The 17,643-nt window shown below is 43.5% G+C and overlaps 1 protein-coding gene across 1 annotated transcript in view; it reads right to left on the bottom strand.

Moving 5' to 3' along the window:
- The window catches only part of itgbl1 (integrin, beta-like 1), a 123,239-nt gene that overhangs the window by 43,056 nt on the left and 62,540 nt on the right, over positions 1-17,643 (bottom strand). The window contains exon 8 of the mRNA XM_055870952.1: positions 10,394-10,510. Coding sequence (XP_055726927.1) covers positions 10,394-10,510 — 117 coding nt within the window. The remainder of the gene's footprint in view (positions 1-10,393; positions 10,511-17,643) is intronic.

Raw genomic sequence — 17,643 nt, 5'->3', positions numbered from 1 at the left:
GGTAGGCTGTTTACTCCACCTGACCAGGGTATCCCACCTCTGTCTCTTGATGTACCATTGTCCCCAGTCCTCAGTAATAATGGGACACCGAGTCAGCTTAGTGACCTTATTAAGCAGATTGGTTCAGAGATAGGAGAATCTATCAGAGCGAGTTTACTGCAGCCTGGGGCTTCAAGTCTTTCTCCTGCCCATTCCCCTGACCAATCCCAGCAGTTTCCCCTGCCTGAACAATGTGGGTCAACTTTAATTGATGCGTCCAAGCTGAATCTGGTTGTGAAGTCAAAGGTTAGTGCTCCACCTTTCTTCAGGGGTGATGGCTCAGATAAGTACTCTGTCCTGGAGTGGGAGGAGCTAATGGGAGTCTACCTAGAGAAGAGGGGTTACACTGGGTCTGAGAATGTTGGGGAGGTGATGTCTAGGCTCATGGGGAGGGCACGGGATGTGACCAAAGTCTGGATGCGTAACAACCCTGTTGTCACAGATGTTAAGGCAGTGTTCAGTGTTCTCAAGCAACACTTTGGGGATACTGTCTACTCAGGTATGCCATTAGCTGACTTCTATTCAATGAGACCATATGCTAATGAGGGTCCACTAGATTTCTGGATTAGGCTTAACAAAGCTGCAGAGGCAGCTGAACAGTACCTTGTAAGTGAGGGTAGAACCTTGCCCAATCAGTGCTCAGAGTTGGCAGTCATGTTTGTACGTAACTGTCCTGATAAAGAGTTGGCCCAAGTGTTCAAATGCAAACCCCTTCGTGACTGGACAGCCAGTGAGGTACAGGAGCGTTTGGATGAACTGTTAAGGGAGCGTAAAGCATGTAGAACACAACTTTCACAGCAGGTGGCTGCTGTCTTCGACTCCCCCCAGGAGGAAGTGGATCCTGAGAGCAGACCTAATGTGTCATCTTTTTCTCGATGTGGCCGTGAACCAGAACAGGCCCAATCTGTATCTGAGGGTGGGACATTAGAGAAGGTTTTGAGTATGCTAGAGAAGGCTCTTGTCAGCAATACTCAGTCTGTGAACAGAGGGCCCCGTAAACAGTTCCCCAAACGTGAGCGTGAGTGCGCTGTCTGTGGAAGCACTAATCACTGGACCAAAGCTCACTGTCAGATGCACCAGCTGTGTTTCAAGTGCTTCTCTCCTGGCCACATGAGCTTTGACTGTAGTGAGACTGGGAAGCGAAAGAGCCCTGTATGTGGGCAGACTGGCAGGTCTCAGGAAAACTAGAAAGTCTCCATTCTGAGGAGGGCAATGTGAGGCAGTCTAATTTTTCCTCCACTGATGATGATATCCAATCTGTTTATTCTTATTTTTGTGAGTCAGTACCCAAGAACAACACAGTAATTTTTCAGAACACAATGAGAATTTCTCAGAATGACAGTTTGTTTTACACCACCGTGCTAGTACAGGATAAAGTTGAGCTGAAGGGGATGTTAGATAGTGGGTCCATGGCTACTACTCTGCGCGCAGATATTGTACCTCGGTTGAGGGAGGCAGGAGTGGTAGAGGGGAACTTTCTAGCTCCTTCAGACATCATACTGGTGGGTTGTGGTGGGACGCAAACTAGCCCAGTGGGCATGTGTGACTTGAAACTACAGCTTTATGGCTTCAGTTATGTAGTCCCAGTGCTGATTGTAGATGGGCAGGTTGATGAACTCATTGTTGGCACTAACGTGTTGAAGTCTCTGATTAGACAGTTCAAATCAAATGACAGCTACTGGCGGGTGGTGGGTTCGCCAGGTCCTTCTGGCCAGTGTGAGGACAGCCAGTTCCTGCGTCTCCTATCAAATCTGGAGAGATGGAGAGGAGACTCCATCCCAGATAAAGTGGGCACCATTAAGTTGAAGAGGGCAGTAACGCTTCAACCCATGAGTGAGCATCTGGTGTGGGGCCGCTTACCCCCAAAGACAAAACTCTCTGTGGGCAGTACTGTTGTTGTCGAACCCAGCACGTCTCGTTGTGTGAATCGACACATACTAGTAGGGAGAGTAGTTACGCCTCTGTGGGGGGATGGATGGCTCCCTGTGAAGATTGTGAATCCAACAACTTCGCCAGTTACCCTGAGACGAAATGCTAAAGTGGCAGATGTGTACCCTTGTATTGCATTGGAGGATTTTGATGATGTCAAGCAGCAAGCTGCTTACCAGAACGTGGCAAAAGTACGATGTGACAGCTCACATGGCAGTCTTACAGCTAAGAGTTCAGTTGGTGGCACTGTAGTTAATGGCAACAGTACACTGAGCAATCTTGGACTTCAAGGCCTGTCTGTTGAGGAGTGTCCAGTCTCACAGTTCTGGAAAGACAAACTTGTCGGTTTAATTGAGAAGTATGGCACGGTGTTCTCTAGACATAGCCTGGATTGTGGAGAGGCAAAAGAGTTCTGCCATCGCATACGGCTGACTGATGACCGCCCATTTCGATTACCTTATCGTAGGCTTTCTCCAGCTGATTACCAAAAACTCAGGGAAACACTGGATGATATGGAGGAAAAGGAAATCATCAGAAAATCCAGCAGCGAGTATGCCTCACCATTGGTGCTGGTATGGAAAAAGAATGGGGACTTGCGTCTATGTACTGACTTTAGGTGGTTAAACGCCCGCACAGTGAAGGATGCTCACCCCCTGCCTCATCAGGCTGATGTACTGGCGGCGCTGGGAGGTAATGCCTTTTTCAGCACAATGGACTTGACATCTGGGTACTACAATGTGCCACTGCATGAGGAGGATAAGAAATACACTGCCTTTTCCTCTCCTTTAGGTCTGCACGAGTACAATCGTTTGCCTCAGGGCCTTTGCAACAGCCCGGCTACGTTTATGAGAATGATGCTGACCATCTTTGGGGACCAAAACTTTCTAAGTCTCCTTTGCTATTTGGATGATCTGATGGTTTTTGCTAAGACGGAGGAAGAGAGTCTGCAGAGACTTGAGATGGTTTTCCAGCGGTTGCAGGAGCACAATCTTAAACTGTCTCCGTCTAAGTGCAAGTTTTTGAGGAGGTCTGTTAAGTTTTTGGGCCACATCATTTCTCAGGAGGGCGTGGCCACTGATCCTGCTAAGATTCAAACCATTTTGAATGTGACTGAGAGTGAGATGATGGAAGCTGATGGTGTCACTCCGTCTCCTAGCAAAATCCGTTCTTTCCTTGGGATGGTAGTATACTATCAACACTACATTGAGAATTGTTCCATGGTTGCTAGGCCATTGTTTCAGCTGACTACAGGTCAGAAGAAGCCTAGGAGAGGCAAGGGCAGAAAGAGGCCTGGTCCCTCTCGCAGGCTCACTGCTGCAGACTGGACTGCCGAGTGTCAACTCGCTTTTGAAGCTTTGAAAGCAGCACTAGTTGACCAGGCACTGCTGGCTCATCCAGATTTTTCTCAGCCATTTTTGCTTTCTGTTGATGCATCTACTAGTGGTTTGGGAGCGGTACTATCCCAAGTGCAAGATGGGAAGGCCATAGCCAGGCCAATAGCTTTTGCTAGTAAATCTCTTAATCATGCACAATCCAAGTATCCTGCTCACCGGCTGGAATTTCTAGCCATGAAATGGGCCATTCATGATAAGTTCAGCCATTGGCTGCGAGGGCATAAGTTTACGGTGTGGACCGACAACAATCCACTCAAATATATTCTTACAAAGCCGAGACTTGATGCATGTGAGCAGAGATGGGTTGCAAAGCTGGCACCTTTTGATTTTGATATCCAGTACATACCAGGGCCCAAGAATGTCGTTGCTGATGCTTTGAGCAGAGAGCCATTTGTCCGCCCCAAAGTTCTGCACCGACTGACAAGAATTCCATATGATGTCCTGCTGGAGGAAGCCAGAGGTCTTCGACTGGATGATGTACAAGACATGTTCCGTCTCTCCTGTGAGCAGCCCGAGGCTGGCTGTGGAACGTCTATGGCTCCTGGGAGTGAGTTGAGTAGAGCTGGAGACGATGTCAGTGGGTTGGTTTCCTGTGAAGAGGTGTCTGCTGTCCTCCAAGTCCATCGCCGATGGGATGATGGTGCCACAGTGAGGTCCGTTTCACATGTGCAGCACCTTGAGAAGTTGATGTCCATGGGTCAGAGCCCTTTACCTGTCCTTACACACAAGGAGCTGTATGATAACCAGTCACTGGATCCTATCATCAGCAGAGTAATGTTCTTTGTAGATAGAGGCCGGCGCCCATCTAGGAGAGAGCGAGTCTTTGAAGCTAAAGAAACAGTTTATACTCTAAGACAGTGGGGGAAACTCACCACGCGGTTAGGGATTCTGTATCGTGTCTCAAAACACCCAGTGAGTAAGAAGAAAATATTCCAGTATGTCGTACCTGTGTCTTTGAGAGGCCTTGTGTTGAAGGGAGTTCATGATGATGCTGGTCATCAGGGTCAACAGCGCACATTGTGGCTCACGAGACAGCGGTTTTACTGGGAATCTATGGAGAAGGATGTCAAGGAATATGTGGCCCACTGTAAGAGATGTGTGTTGAGTAAAGCACCTGAGCCTGAAGCAAGAGCTCCACTTGTCTCCATTGTGACAACGGCACCTTTAGAACTTGTGTGTATTGATTTCTGGACTGCCGAAGATTCAAACAACAAGTCTATTGATGTGTTAGTAGTGACTGATCACTTTACTAAGCTGGCCTGTGCGTATCCATGTCCAAACCAGTCTGCTAAGACTGTTGCTCGTGTTCTCTGGAATAATTTCTTCTGCATTTATGGGTTCGCTGATTGCATCCATTCTGACAGGGGTGCAAACTTCGAGAGTTTACTTATTGCAGAATTACTTCAGTTATCTGGTGTTAAAAAGTCCCACACCACACCTTATCATCCCATGGGTAACGGTCAAGCAGAACGTCTGAATCGCACACTGGGTGGGATGATTAGAGCTCTGCCAGCTAGGTCTAAGGCTAAATGGCCTCAGATGTTGAACACATTGACATTCTCCTATAACTGCACTGTTCATGAGACTACTGGGTTTCCACCCTTCTTCTTGATGTTCGGACGCACCCCTAGGTTGCCGGTAGATGTTATGTTTGAAAGTGTGCTGTTGGATGGGGACACAGTAGATGTGGATAAGTATGTCCAGTCTCTGGGTGAGGATCTGAGAGAGGCCATGACATTGGCCCAGCAGCATGCCAGTAAGCAACAAAAGAGACAAGCCGAGGTCTACAACAGACGGTCTAAGGGTCACTCGGTGCAGAAGGGAGATAGAGTTCTACTTGCTAACAAGGGGGAGAGGGGCAAGAAGAAACTGGCTGATCGCTGGGAGAGTGTGGTGTACATAGTGGTTGCAAAGAACAGCTCACTGAACACATATCGTATCCAACACCCTACCACTGGACGCATCAAAACTGTGCATAGGAACCTGATTATGCCAGTCAACTTTCTGCCTTTACCTTCGTGGGAGGAACCTGAGGGTCACGGATCTCTATCGAGTGGTGACGTGATCTCTGAGATGTCTGCAATGTCCAGCCAAATGGATGGGAGTGACGCCAGGACTGTCCACTGGGTAGCAGGCCTTCCTGAGTCTTCTGGGAGGATACTCCAAGAGGATGGTGAAGTCCCGGCTGATGGAAGTGAGGTGGAACAACCGTATGAAGTCCCCTTAAGTGAGGTGTGCTCAGCAGAAGTGGACCAGAGAGATATCCCCGAAGCCTACAAGAGTTCTGATTGCGAAACTCCATTCAATGTGGATGATGTTACCTTGGTTGAAGATGCTTCGTCAGTGTGGTCTGTGACAATCTACCAGGATTCTGATCAGTCGTCTGACACTACTAGTGTTGAGTCGGTAACTGAAAGTGTGCTGGCTCCGGAGATGCGGATCTGTAGTACTCCCCATCCTGAGGTTAGACCTCTTAGCAGGGTTAGTGCTGTCTGTGACATTCCTGCTAGGTTTGTGGGTGAGGGTGTTCGGACTAGACTGGGTAGACTTATTAAGCCAGTGGATAGGTTAATCCAAACTATGTCTACACAGGAAATGAAACAGTTCTTGGTTTCTCAGTGACGGTAGGATATTGCCTACCTTTTCTTTTGTAGGAATGTAGGAAATCTAAGCATGTCTTAGAATGATTTGTGGGTTTGTCTAATATATTTGACAATTCATGTAACTTTGTGTGTAGTCCATCGGCATAAAATGTATATGGCATTTTTCGTATACGGTTGAATAAGGGATTAGCTACCCCTTATTTTTCCTAATCCTTCGCGGGATAGCTTTTCAGCTGATCGACCATTTGTGGGTCTAGAATTAAGGGACTACACTGGGTTACTCTGTCGCTCTGGGTGTGAATTTTTTTTTCTTTCTTTGCTTTGTTACCTTTGAGGTAATGTGTTTTGTTTTGAGCCTATAATCTAGTGTAAAACAGTGGGGGTGAATGTAGCAGTGTGATGTTGTTCCCCTAGATTACGCACCAAATTGCACACAAGGACCAATTCAAATAGGCCAGGTCAAGAGGGGATGTTAATAATCTGATGATAATAATAATAATAATTCAGTGTATTTTTTTATTTAATTACAGCTGCATAGCTAATGTTTTTATTTGGTGTACAAACACTTTTTCATACCAATATTGTACAAACAAGTGATTGTAAAAGTTTTGTATATTTGGTTTGGCCCATCGCGGGTTATCTGTATCCCCATACCACTTTATCGTTCTCTTTTGCCTGACCCTCGGCTAGCAAGGTATGTTGTCCTTGGCTCCGAAACTGTTTAATATGGAACCGTCATAAGGTTATACAATGTACTGTTTTGCAACCATACGTTTGTTATAGTGTGGACAGTGTAGGAATTTATGTTAACAAGTTTCACAGAGCTCACTGATTGGGGTATCTGTTGTAACTTCTAAGTACTTGTGACAGTGGTTGAGTGAGTGTACATGTGCTCGCGCAGGTGCCGGAGAGCTGTGACTGCACCAAGGGTAATGTGTGTGTTGTCTCTTCGTGTGCAGGTATGTCTTTTATTTTGTCAGAATTATGTTCTGTATAGTTTTACTTGTATATGCTGTTGTGCAGCGAGTGTGTGCACGCAGCACCTGTTAATTTCTTTTGGCGCTCTTTTGCCTGACCCTCGGCTAGCAAGGTGCCGGAGAGCTGTGACTGCACCAAGGGTAATGTGTGTGTTGTCTCTTCGTGTGCAGGGCAAATAAAAAGATTTCAACGAGCAGACCATCAGTTGTGGCAGCGTCTTCATTAAGAATTACACAACGCAGAACGAACCACGCTACACATTGTCATATATATAGATAAACTTATGCAGTGCATTATGCATGGGAAAAGGATCCTAACCTTTTCTACTTCATTCTATTCCATAGGTCAGTGTGGATGTTTTGGATCAGATGGCACGGTTGTACTCTGTGAAAGGAGGAACTTGCCACTGGCCTATCGCTGTGTTCTACAACATGCTTGACATGGCTGCTATCAATGGACACTTGTTGTTCAAGACGTGCGTGAACAACACCATTAGCAGAAGAAACTTCATCACGAGTCTGGCACACGGGCTACCTGAGAGATATACTGAGGGACAAGGCAGCAGCAAAGATTCCACACGAGCCATTGCGCCAGCAAAATTGCGCACGGCTCCCCAGCGGGGAGAAACTGCCAGGTGGGCAGATGAACTCACAACAAAACCTACAACACCTGCAATCGACTTGTTTGTGGGAAATGTTGCAAGCATTTGCAAGTGACAGAGATTTTTGTTGACAGTTAGGACAAGGGATAACAGCTAAATGAGATCCAACTGATGGCATTGCGTGAAGATGCACACCATACTGTAAGCAAGAGCGAGGCCACAAATACAGTGTCCAATAACTGACAATGGTGGACTACTTTTTACTGCAGTCATATCGATACATTCATTATAATGCGATTATTGCTTTTGTGCTGATTTTCACTATTCACAAGTACACTTGGAGCTTATACTGATGTTTAGGCAACTGATATTTTCTACATTTGACCGCGTCTTACTGACCATGCAGCTGAGTGGTTTGGGTATTTTTACTTGTTTTGTCGTGTTCCAGTGTTCCAAGGCACATGTTTTTTGTATCATAGTCGTAACAAACGCACTCCACCAATGAAATAGATTTTACACTTGAAATTCTGTGGTTTTTAGTGGTTATTCATTTTTACATATCATAAACTAATGAAAATGTTATGTTCTTTCAAATATATACAGTGGCAAGAAAAAGTATGCGAACCCTTTGGAAATACCTGGATTTTTGCATAAATTGGTCATAAAATTTGATCTGATCTTCATCTAGGTCACAACAATAGACAAACACAGTCTGCTTAAACTAATAGCACAAACAATTATACGTTTTCATGTCTTTATTGAACACACCATGTAAACATTCACAGTGCAGGGTGGAAAAGGTATGTGAACCCTTGGATTTAATAGATGGCTGACCCTCCTTTGACAGCAATAACCTCAACCAAACATTTTCTGTAGTTGCGGATCAGACCTGCACAACGGTCAGGAGGGATTTTGGACAATTCCTCTTTACAAAACTGTTTCAGTTCAGCAATATTCTTGGGATGTCTGGTGTGAACTGCTCTCAAGGTCATGCCACAGCATCTCAATCGGGTTGAGGTCAGGACCCTGACTGGGCCACTCCAGAAGGCGTATTCTCTTCTGTTGAAGCCATTCTGTTGTTGGTTTACTTCTGTGTTTTGGGTCGTTGTCCTCTTGCACCCAACTTCTGTTGAACTTCAATTGGCGGACAGATAGCCTAACATTCTCCTGCAAAATGTCTTGATAAGCTTGGGAATTCATTTTTCTGTCGATGATAGCAAGCTGTCCAGGCCCTGAGGCAGCAAAGCAGCCCCAAACCATGATGCTCCCTCCACCATACTATACAGTTGGGATGAGGTTTTGATGTTGGTGTGCTGTGCCTTTTTTTCTCCACACATAGTGTTGTGTGTTCCTTCCAAAAAACGTAACTCAAATTTCATCTGTCCACAGAACAGTTTGCCAGTAGCGCTGTGGAACATCCAAGTGCACTTACGCAAACTTCTGACGTGTAGCAATGTTTTATTTGGACAGTCGGTGGCTTCTTCCGTGTTGTCCTCCCATGAACACCATTCTTGTTAAGTGTTTTACGTATCGTAGACTCATCAACAGAGAGGATAGCATGTTCCAGAGATTTCTGTAAGTCTTTAGCTGACACTAGGATTCTTCTTAACCTCATTGAGCATTGTGCGCTGTGCTCTTGCAGTCATTTTTGCAGGACTGCCACTCCTAGGGAGAGTAGCAACAATGCTGAACTTTCTCCATATATAGACAATTTGTCTTACCGTGGACTGGTGAACATCAAGGCTTTTAGAGATACTTTTGTAACCCTTTTCAGCTTTATGCAAGTCAACAATTTTTAATCTTAGGTCTTCTGATATCTTTTTTTGTTCGAGGCATGGTTCACATCAGGCAATGCTTCTTGTGACTAGCAAACTCAGATTTTGTGAGTGTTTTTAATGGGGCAAGGCAGCTCTAACCAACATCTCCAATCTCGTCTCATTGATTGGACTCCAGGTTAGCTGACTCCTGACTCCAATTAGCTTTTGGAGAAGTCATTAGCCTAGGAGTTCACATACTTTTTCCAACCTACACTGTGAATGTTTAAATGATGTATTCAATATAGACAAGAAAAATACAATCATTTGTGTGTTATTAGTTGAAGCACACTATGTTTGTCTATTGTTGTGACTTAAATGGAGATCAGATCAAATTTGATGACCAATTTATGCTGAAATCCAGGTAAATCCAAAGGGTTCACATACTTTTTCTTGCCACTGTATATGTTTCTATTATAATGTTACCTTAATAAACACAAACAAATGATTATCTTCCCGATAACATATATAAAACACATTTATTTGACTGTTAGAATGGCTTTTCTAATGTTAAGAAGGACAGCATGATTGCTTACGCTTAGCAACGTTGTTGACATCAGGCTAATGCCATGTGGAATCGATCCCCTCGCTCCCTCCTCCTGCGAGCGCATAGGCCACCTTAGTTAAACCCTCCTCGTGGTAGCTTGAGCAGATATGACTGGCTCAAAGGCCCTGTTCTAATGTTTCATTGGCGGTTGACATTTCTCGTTGAGAGAAAGAGAGAGAGGTTTGTATGCGGTATCAGGAAGTATCAGCTAATCACTCAGCCATTCAAGAGACACACACATGCAACCTCCAAGACTAAGTACAATGGAACATACTCAATTCCGCATATGTGTATAACAACCCTGCCTTGTCGCTAATCTATGTGGTTGTCATGTCTGCCTGCGCCTGAGAGGGTGTGTGTGTGTGTGTGTGTGTGTGTGTGTGTGCGTGTGTGTGTGTGTGTGTGTGTGTGTGTGTGTGTGTGTGTGTGTGTGTGTGTGTGTGTGTGTGTGTGTGTGTGTGTGTGTGTGTGTGTGTGAGAGCCCTCACCTCCACATATCTCCCCGCTGATGTCCTCACACTGGCGGTCATCACACTCACAGTTCCTCCCATGCACACGAGTGTCCCCTGGGGGATGGCAGGCACACTGGCCACACTGACACAGACCTGGAACACAGGTAGTACACAGGTCCACACAGGTAAGAATACAGGTGTGAAGGTGGCAGTGTTATTCTGATTTAACAACATTATGACAGACGACTAAATTCTAAAATACAGTTTTGCTACAACAATTATCAGAAAATGTTTATTTGCCATCGCTCATGTTGTATTGTTAAAGGTAGATTCAGTGAAGTGACATCGTCAAATACAGAAGGGTGAGATCCTGCTTACAGAACATAACAACAACCACTATTGGCTCTTGACGTAAGGGAATCTTCATGTATTGGCAGCCAAATGCACCTAATATTGCCTCTAAATGTATATGCATACTGTACCTAAAGGGAGCATTATATTCTTCCAAATGAGGGTATAAATTTGTCCGTTTTAGGAGATTGAATTCTAGTCTGCTTTAAACTGCTTTTTAATGACCATTGAATCATTCATTTAACAACAATTACATTACACTGAAACGTAATATGACAACATTTAGAGGGTAAAGGGAAATAATCTGTTTTACAGTTTCTATCACACAACGAAACGGGGAGGGACTACTTGCACTTGTGCAATAAGAAACTATCACTTTCGTGGCACGACGTTTTCCCTTGCAAAACATTTTACTTCGGTATACTATGATGTGCATTAATACATACACCCAGAAGGCTTTAAAATGAGGAGAGTGAAAACGGCAACAGAGACAATCCCAGTACCAAAGTGCTGTCTATCCAAAGCAACTGCCAAAGCAAACGGAGAGTTGTCATAACTACAGGTTTTAGAGATTAGGCAGTGTGTCGCTGAGTAGATTACGGAGTGTATTGCCCTTTTAATTACGGAGTGTGTCGCCATCCGTTAGCTGTCGGTCAAACTGCGCAAACGTGAAACCAAAACTATCCTCAACGGTTAAATTTAGACATTCGTTCGTAGATTTTGCTAATAAATGTAAGCATTAGGGCTGAAGTCGATGCAGTCGTTTTTATCTCGATGTCAAATCATATCTGGGTAACAACTGAGTACCTTACTGTGATTGTTTTGCTGGTCTGAGTGGGGAGGGGGAAACTAAAAACTAGCTGTTATTGGCAGAGTTTAAAAATCTCTTTCTTATTGCTCTATTGATATAGAGTTGAGATCAGTTTTGCACTGGTTTGCTATGGCCGTATTCATCAATCCAGCGAGAAAGCAATATTTTTTATAATACATATATTTTTTTATTGTCCCATCCACCAAAAATAAACGTTGTTACAGCTTTTTCTGCGGTAAAACTCATCCCAAACCATCTCAATTGGGTTAAGGGTTGGGTGATTGTCAAGGCCAGTTCATCTGATGCAGCACTCCATCATTCTCCTTCTTGGTCAAATAGCCCTTACACAGCCTGGAGATGTGTTGGGTCATTGTCCTGATGAAAAACAAATTACAGTCCCACTCTGCGCAAACCAGATGGGATGGTGTATCGCTGCAGAATGCTGTGGTAGCCATGCTGGTTAAGTGTGCCTTAAATTCTAAATAAATCACTGGCAGTGTCACTAGAAAAGCAACCCCACACCATCACACCATCTCCATGCTTCACGGTAGGAACCACACATGTAGAGATCATCCGTTCACCTACGTCTCACAAAGACACGGCGGTTGGAACCAAAAACCTCAAATTTGGACTCATCAGACCAAAGGACAGATTTCCATGAGTCTAATGTCCATTGCTTGTGTTTCTTGGCCCAAGCAAGTCTTCTTCTTATTGGTGTCCTTTAGTAGTGGTTACTTTGCTGCATTTCGACCATGAATGCCTGATTCATGCAGTGTCCTCTGAACAGTTAATGTTGAGAAGTGAAGCATTTCTTTGGGCTGTAATTTCTGAGGCTGGTAACTCTAATGATCTTTTCCTCTGCAACAGAGGTAACTCTGGGTCTTCCTTTCCTGTGGCGGTTCTCATGAGAGCCAGTTTCATCATAGCACTTGACGGTTTTTGTGACTGCACTTGAATAAACTTTAAAAGTTCTTGACATTTTTTCGGAATGACTGACATTCATGTCTTAAATTAATGATGGACTGTCGTTTCTCTTTTCTAATTTGAGCTGTTCTTGCCATAACATGGACCTGGTCTTTTACCAAATAGGACTATCTTCTGTATACCACCCTTACCTTGTCACAACACAACGTATTGGCTCAAACGCATTAAGAAGGAAACAAAGTCCACAAATGAACTTTTAACAAGGCACACCGGTTAATTGAAATGCATTCCAGGTGACTACCTCATGAAGCTGGTTGAGAGAATGCCAAGAGTGTGCAAAGCTGTCATCAAGGCAAAGGGTGGCTACTTTGAAGAATCTCAAATATAAAATATATTTTGATTTGTTTAATACTTTTTTTGTTACTACATGATTCCATTTGTGTTATTTCATAGTGTTGATGTCTTCACTATTGTTTTATAATGTAGAAAATAATACAAATAAAGAAAAACCCTTGGATGAGTAGCTGTGTCCATTTTTGACTGGTACTGTCCGTCACATCCAGATACGTTATATTGTGTTTTTAGTAATAACTATGATAAAACATGAGCTTTTAAACACAAGCTTTTAATCCCACCCCTCAGCTTTTCAAATTGTTTATTTATGTCTGAGAAAAAAACACTCAACCCATATGATCTAGTACATAATTAAAGTGTGTGTGTGAGGGGGGAGGGGGGGGGTGTCCTGTGTCTCAATATTAGGAAGGTGTTCCTAATGCTTGGTATACTCAGTGTATAGTTACAATCAGATTTAGGAACATCTACCAAAAATATTTCACCTTATCTACTTTTCTCAAAATGTCATCACATTAGCATGTGTTCAGGTAGCCTAGCGTTTAAGGCCATTGGGCCAGTAACTGAAAGGTTGCAGGTTTTAATCCCAGAGCCGACTAGGTGAAATATCTGTTGATGTGCCCTTGAGCAAGGCACTTAACCCTAATTGCTCCTGAAAATCGCTCTGGATAAGAGTTTCTGCTGAATGACAAAAAACAATAAAAATCCGTAGCTGACTGTGTGTGTTCAGTTAGCCCAGTGGTTAAGGGTGACAGGTAGCCTAGCTGTTAAGAGCATTGGGCCAGAAGCAGAAAGGTTGCATGTTTTAATCCCAAAGCTGAGTAGGTGAAAGATATGTTGATGTGCCATTGTGCAAGGCACTTAACCCTGTATAAGAGCATCTGCTAAATGACTACAATGTGTTCCACTAGAGTTTGGGATGTGTCCATCTCTCAGTTACCAACAAAATGAATAGTGTATGCAGTGTATGCATCCAAGTTCCATTCTTCAAAATAGACATGCTGTTAGGTGCATGGGCAAGGCTTACTTGCAGGTAAAGAGAAGCCAGAAGTGACAATTCCACTTCCAGCTAGTGCCAAATGTCAATTACATACCAGTAGTACTGTAGAATCTTAATTTGAGCCAGTTTCTTGAGTTTCCTACCACAGGAAAAAATAATCCTGCAGCAACAGGAAATGTGGATTATAAGGGTTGATACATTTTACGTAAGGGAAAATCAAGTCTAAAATTTCAAAGTGGAAATTACAAACTTTGACAAGCCTTTTTAAACCTTAAATACACTTAAGTTTGTCGTTTTTATGCGTTGCGGGAAAGTTGTTCTGCGTGAGGGTGATCAAATTAAGATCTGTAGCCAAAAAATTGAAATCCACGGGAGTAAAAATTACATTTATGAACAAAGCGTGACACATTTTCACCGCTAATTAGCATTTTTACCACAAATTGCCTAACCGGCTGTTGTTGTGTGGACAACTTCCTGAATTATGATTTGGTTCTCGTTTGCAAAGTTGACAACAATAACAAACATATTAGCAGTACAAAACTTCTTCACGTCGTTGCAACTGATGTTTTCTGGATTCTGAAAAGGCAAGAAGCAGGAGAAAGACATTTTAGCCATTTCTAAGCAGTGTCCTTCAAAAAACCTTGAAGAAATCCTATGTACGGATAAAATGCTACATGTTTCTCCTTTTAAAGCAACTATCTTAACAAATATCGTTAGAAGTTGGTAGTTCAGTGAAGTGTTAAAATAATCAATGAACTTGCTTTGAATTGGAAGTTTAATATGCACTGTATGTGTTGACATTAGAATCAGTCCTGTCTTGAAATGACCAACAGGTGTCATCTGGACACACACACACACACACACACACACATACACACACACACACACCACTCTGTAATTAGACAGTGTAACCTGCAGGCAGCGGCCTGTCTGACAACCTCTCCAGTCATCCTCACTGATAACACACCACTGTCTGCTATGGCCTCATACACCCATGTCTTATCAATTGTGTCTGTGGTCGTCATGCTTGCTTGCGCCTGAGAGGGGTGTGTCTGGTGTGTGTGCGTGCGTCAATTGTTTACCCTCTACACTAACCACCTTTCCAAGGATTTGTTGTCTTCCTGAGTGTGTTTGTGTGTGTTTATGTGTGTGTGTACATGACACCTTCACTACAGCAACAAGTGAATGGGGGGCAGTCGAACTCAGGTTGCCTCTGTTTGAAGATGCAGTGGACAGACCAGTGAAGCCTAAACATAGTCAATCGCCCCCAGGCACTCTACGTCACACAACACAGACATCAACTGTGACACTAAGGAGCTAGAGTGGACCCAAGTGCAAACCAGCTCCATGGTTTGTCAGTGGACTTAAACACAGAAAACGATTCCCAATAACCACAAACAACAACAATAGAAATACCCAGCAGGCAAAACCAGTTGTAATAACGTCATATCAACCAATTTCTGGTTTCAATTACATTCTAATGATGTTTTGATGATGTCGTAATGACAGCAGTCAGTTTCACCTACTGAGAGGCTCATTATCTTGTCACAGTCACAGCATCCACTATCTTCCGACTTCAGAGCTGAAATACGTTAAAACCAGGTTAGCTGCCTCCAGATCTCCAACAATTAAAAATTCTCTTAAATCCTTCTTGCATGCCGTATTGTGACAGGCTTCACACAAAACATGACAAATCCTGTGAAATCGTCCTCGGTGCCACATCACAGTGGTCCTGTGGTGCGAATGGGAAACCGGTCGGGCTAAAGCATTCCATTAACGCCTCGACCTCCCTATCTGCCACGTAGGACCTTCCTCACATCAAGCCTCCCACTTCAAGTTATCTTCAGACAGCTTGAAAACTTTTCTGACTCTCATGTCTTCCCAAACTCTGCAATGCTAGGGAAATCTGACTTGTAAATAGGCCTACTTGGCGGGAGGAGGGGTGGGGGGTAGCTCTCGCTCTCTCTGCTCGCCAGGCAGAAACAGAGGCCCGCTCTCTCGCTGTGTGTGTTTTGTGTGAGCCGGATCATTTTTTTTACCCCTGGTGTGTGTGGTGAAGCATAAAGCCACTATGAAAAACACAACAATAAAAAATACATAGGAAAATAGAGAATGAGTCCAGATGTTAACAATGGGATCCCAGGGACCCTGAAGAGAGACTCCTTGTTTGTCAAGATCAGAGTAATGTCAAAAACAGAATAAATACTGCAGTGTGTGTTGAACTGAGAGAAATAAGAGAGAGAGAGAGATTTAAAGACAGACTTAGAGTTGAGTAAGAGGCATTGTCTTAGACTAGTTCACAAATGTTTCTGACTGTGATTGACCATGTGTTTCAGCACCATCTGTAAGCACTGTGTCCTTTCAAGGTATGGGAGCATTAATGGTACAAAAGCAGGGGCGGACTGGGACAAGAATTAGGTCCTGGCATTTTATCCACACCAAAGCAATATCACTGAGCGCATCGCCAACTCACCTTTTTGTTTGCCTCTCAGTTGTGCTGTCTACCTGTCTCAGCATATTCTGAATTATAAAAAGGGTGAAGATGTTGATTTCATATAGAAAGACAATAGTGTAGCGATAAGTTTATGTTACGCCTATTTATCAAGAGCAAATAAATTGACCGCACGCCTTACGGGTTGATACCATTGTCTTTTATGTTATACTTTGTAAAAATAAGCTGTTAATGGACCGTTGTATTTACTATAACTCTATTACTAATCACATTTATTGTAAGGGAAACAAAAACATGCTACATGTTGCAGACGGTCTTCAGAGTAATGCCAAACATATTGTCATGACTCTCCTGGTCGAGGATTAAAGGCCTTTGATCAGCTTGGTAAATAGCTGACAACAACCAGACCCTCTTACCCACAGAAGAGGGGGGGTTTCATGACACCTTCACACCCTGTCATAAATTAAGTGAGAGAGAACTCTCCCTTTGCTCCTCCGTATTGGGAAAGAAATTCTTTGTTACAGGGAAATTCTGCCGCCCAAAACTATAATACACAAAGAGTGACTTTTGGAATAATATTTCTAAGATGGGTATATTAAGAATGGTCTGTGGGGACCTGAAGAAAAATCATGTCATATCGTTTATTATTTTGTGACGTTATTAAAACCTGTATGAACCATATACTGTAACTTAAGAAGGAAACATATTCTAGTTTTCAAGTTTCCATCCAGTATGATGTTAATACACTATGAAGAACAAGGAAACACATTTTGTTAAAATAGGAATGTGATTTTAGTCTTCTAATGAGATAATGTTTTTTTGATGTTCGTTGCACATGAACTAAGCCACGCCCCTAATGAGGTCAGAAGAACGTGTCAGCGTGATAGAACCGCTTTTCCGACCAGAGTGCTTAAAATAACTTGCTAAGAATTAACATATCAGACCAGCAGACGGACGGTGTGAGCCGGACATTACGAATGGTTGAAACTACTAGATCAGAAAGCTTGGAGTGGTGGCTACACGGCTGAAAATGGTGAGAACAGTACATTGCCGGGTTACTACTGGCGTGTAAAGTGGTCGGGAGCTGAACCCTGACTAATCAACCATTGAGACCAAAAGACGTGAGACCGTGGTTCACACGTTGAAATGGTTGAAACTACCAGACCAGCTGACGTGAAGCGCAAGCTAAACACAAATTACAAATGGTTGAAACTCTGAAACTCGCAGTCTCTACACGAGAAGATAAACTCACTAGACCTTAGCATTACCAGTCTGCAGCTGGCATGTAAAGTAGTCTAGAACTTTGACTAAAGACATTAGGTGGAAAGGAGAATCCCATCTCAGACAACCGTTGGTGCATCTGAAGTATCTGTTCTGACAAACACTTCACTACCAGA

The sequence above is a fragment of the Salvelinus fontinalis genome, chromosome 19 (genome assembly GCF_029448725.1).
Source record: "Salvelinus fontinalis isolate EN_2023a chromosome 19, ASM2944872v1, whole genome shotgun sequence".
Lineage (NCBI taxonomy): Eukaryota > Metazoa > Chordata > Actinopteri > Salmoniformes > Salmonidae > Salvelinus > Salvelinus fontinalis.
Note: the sequence above shows the minus strand (reverse complement) of the source record. Positions and strands in the feature narration are given on the sequence as shown.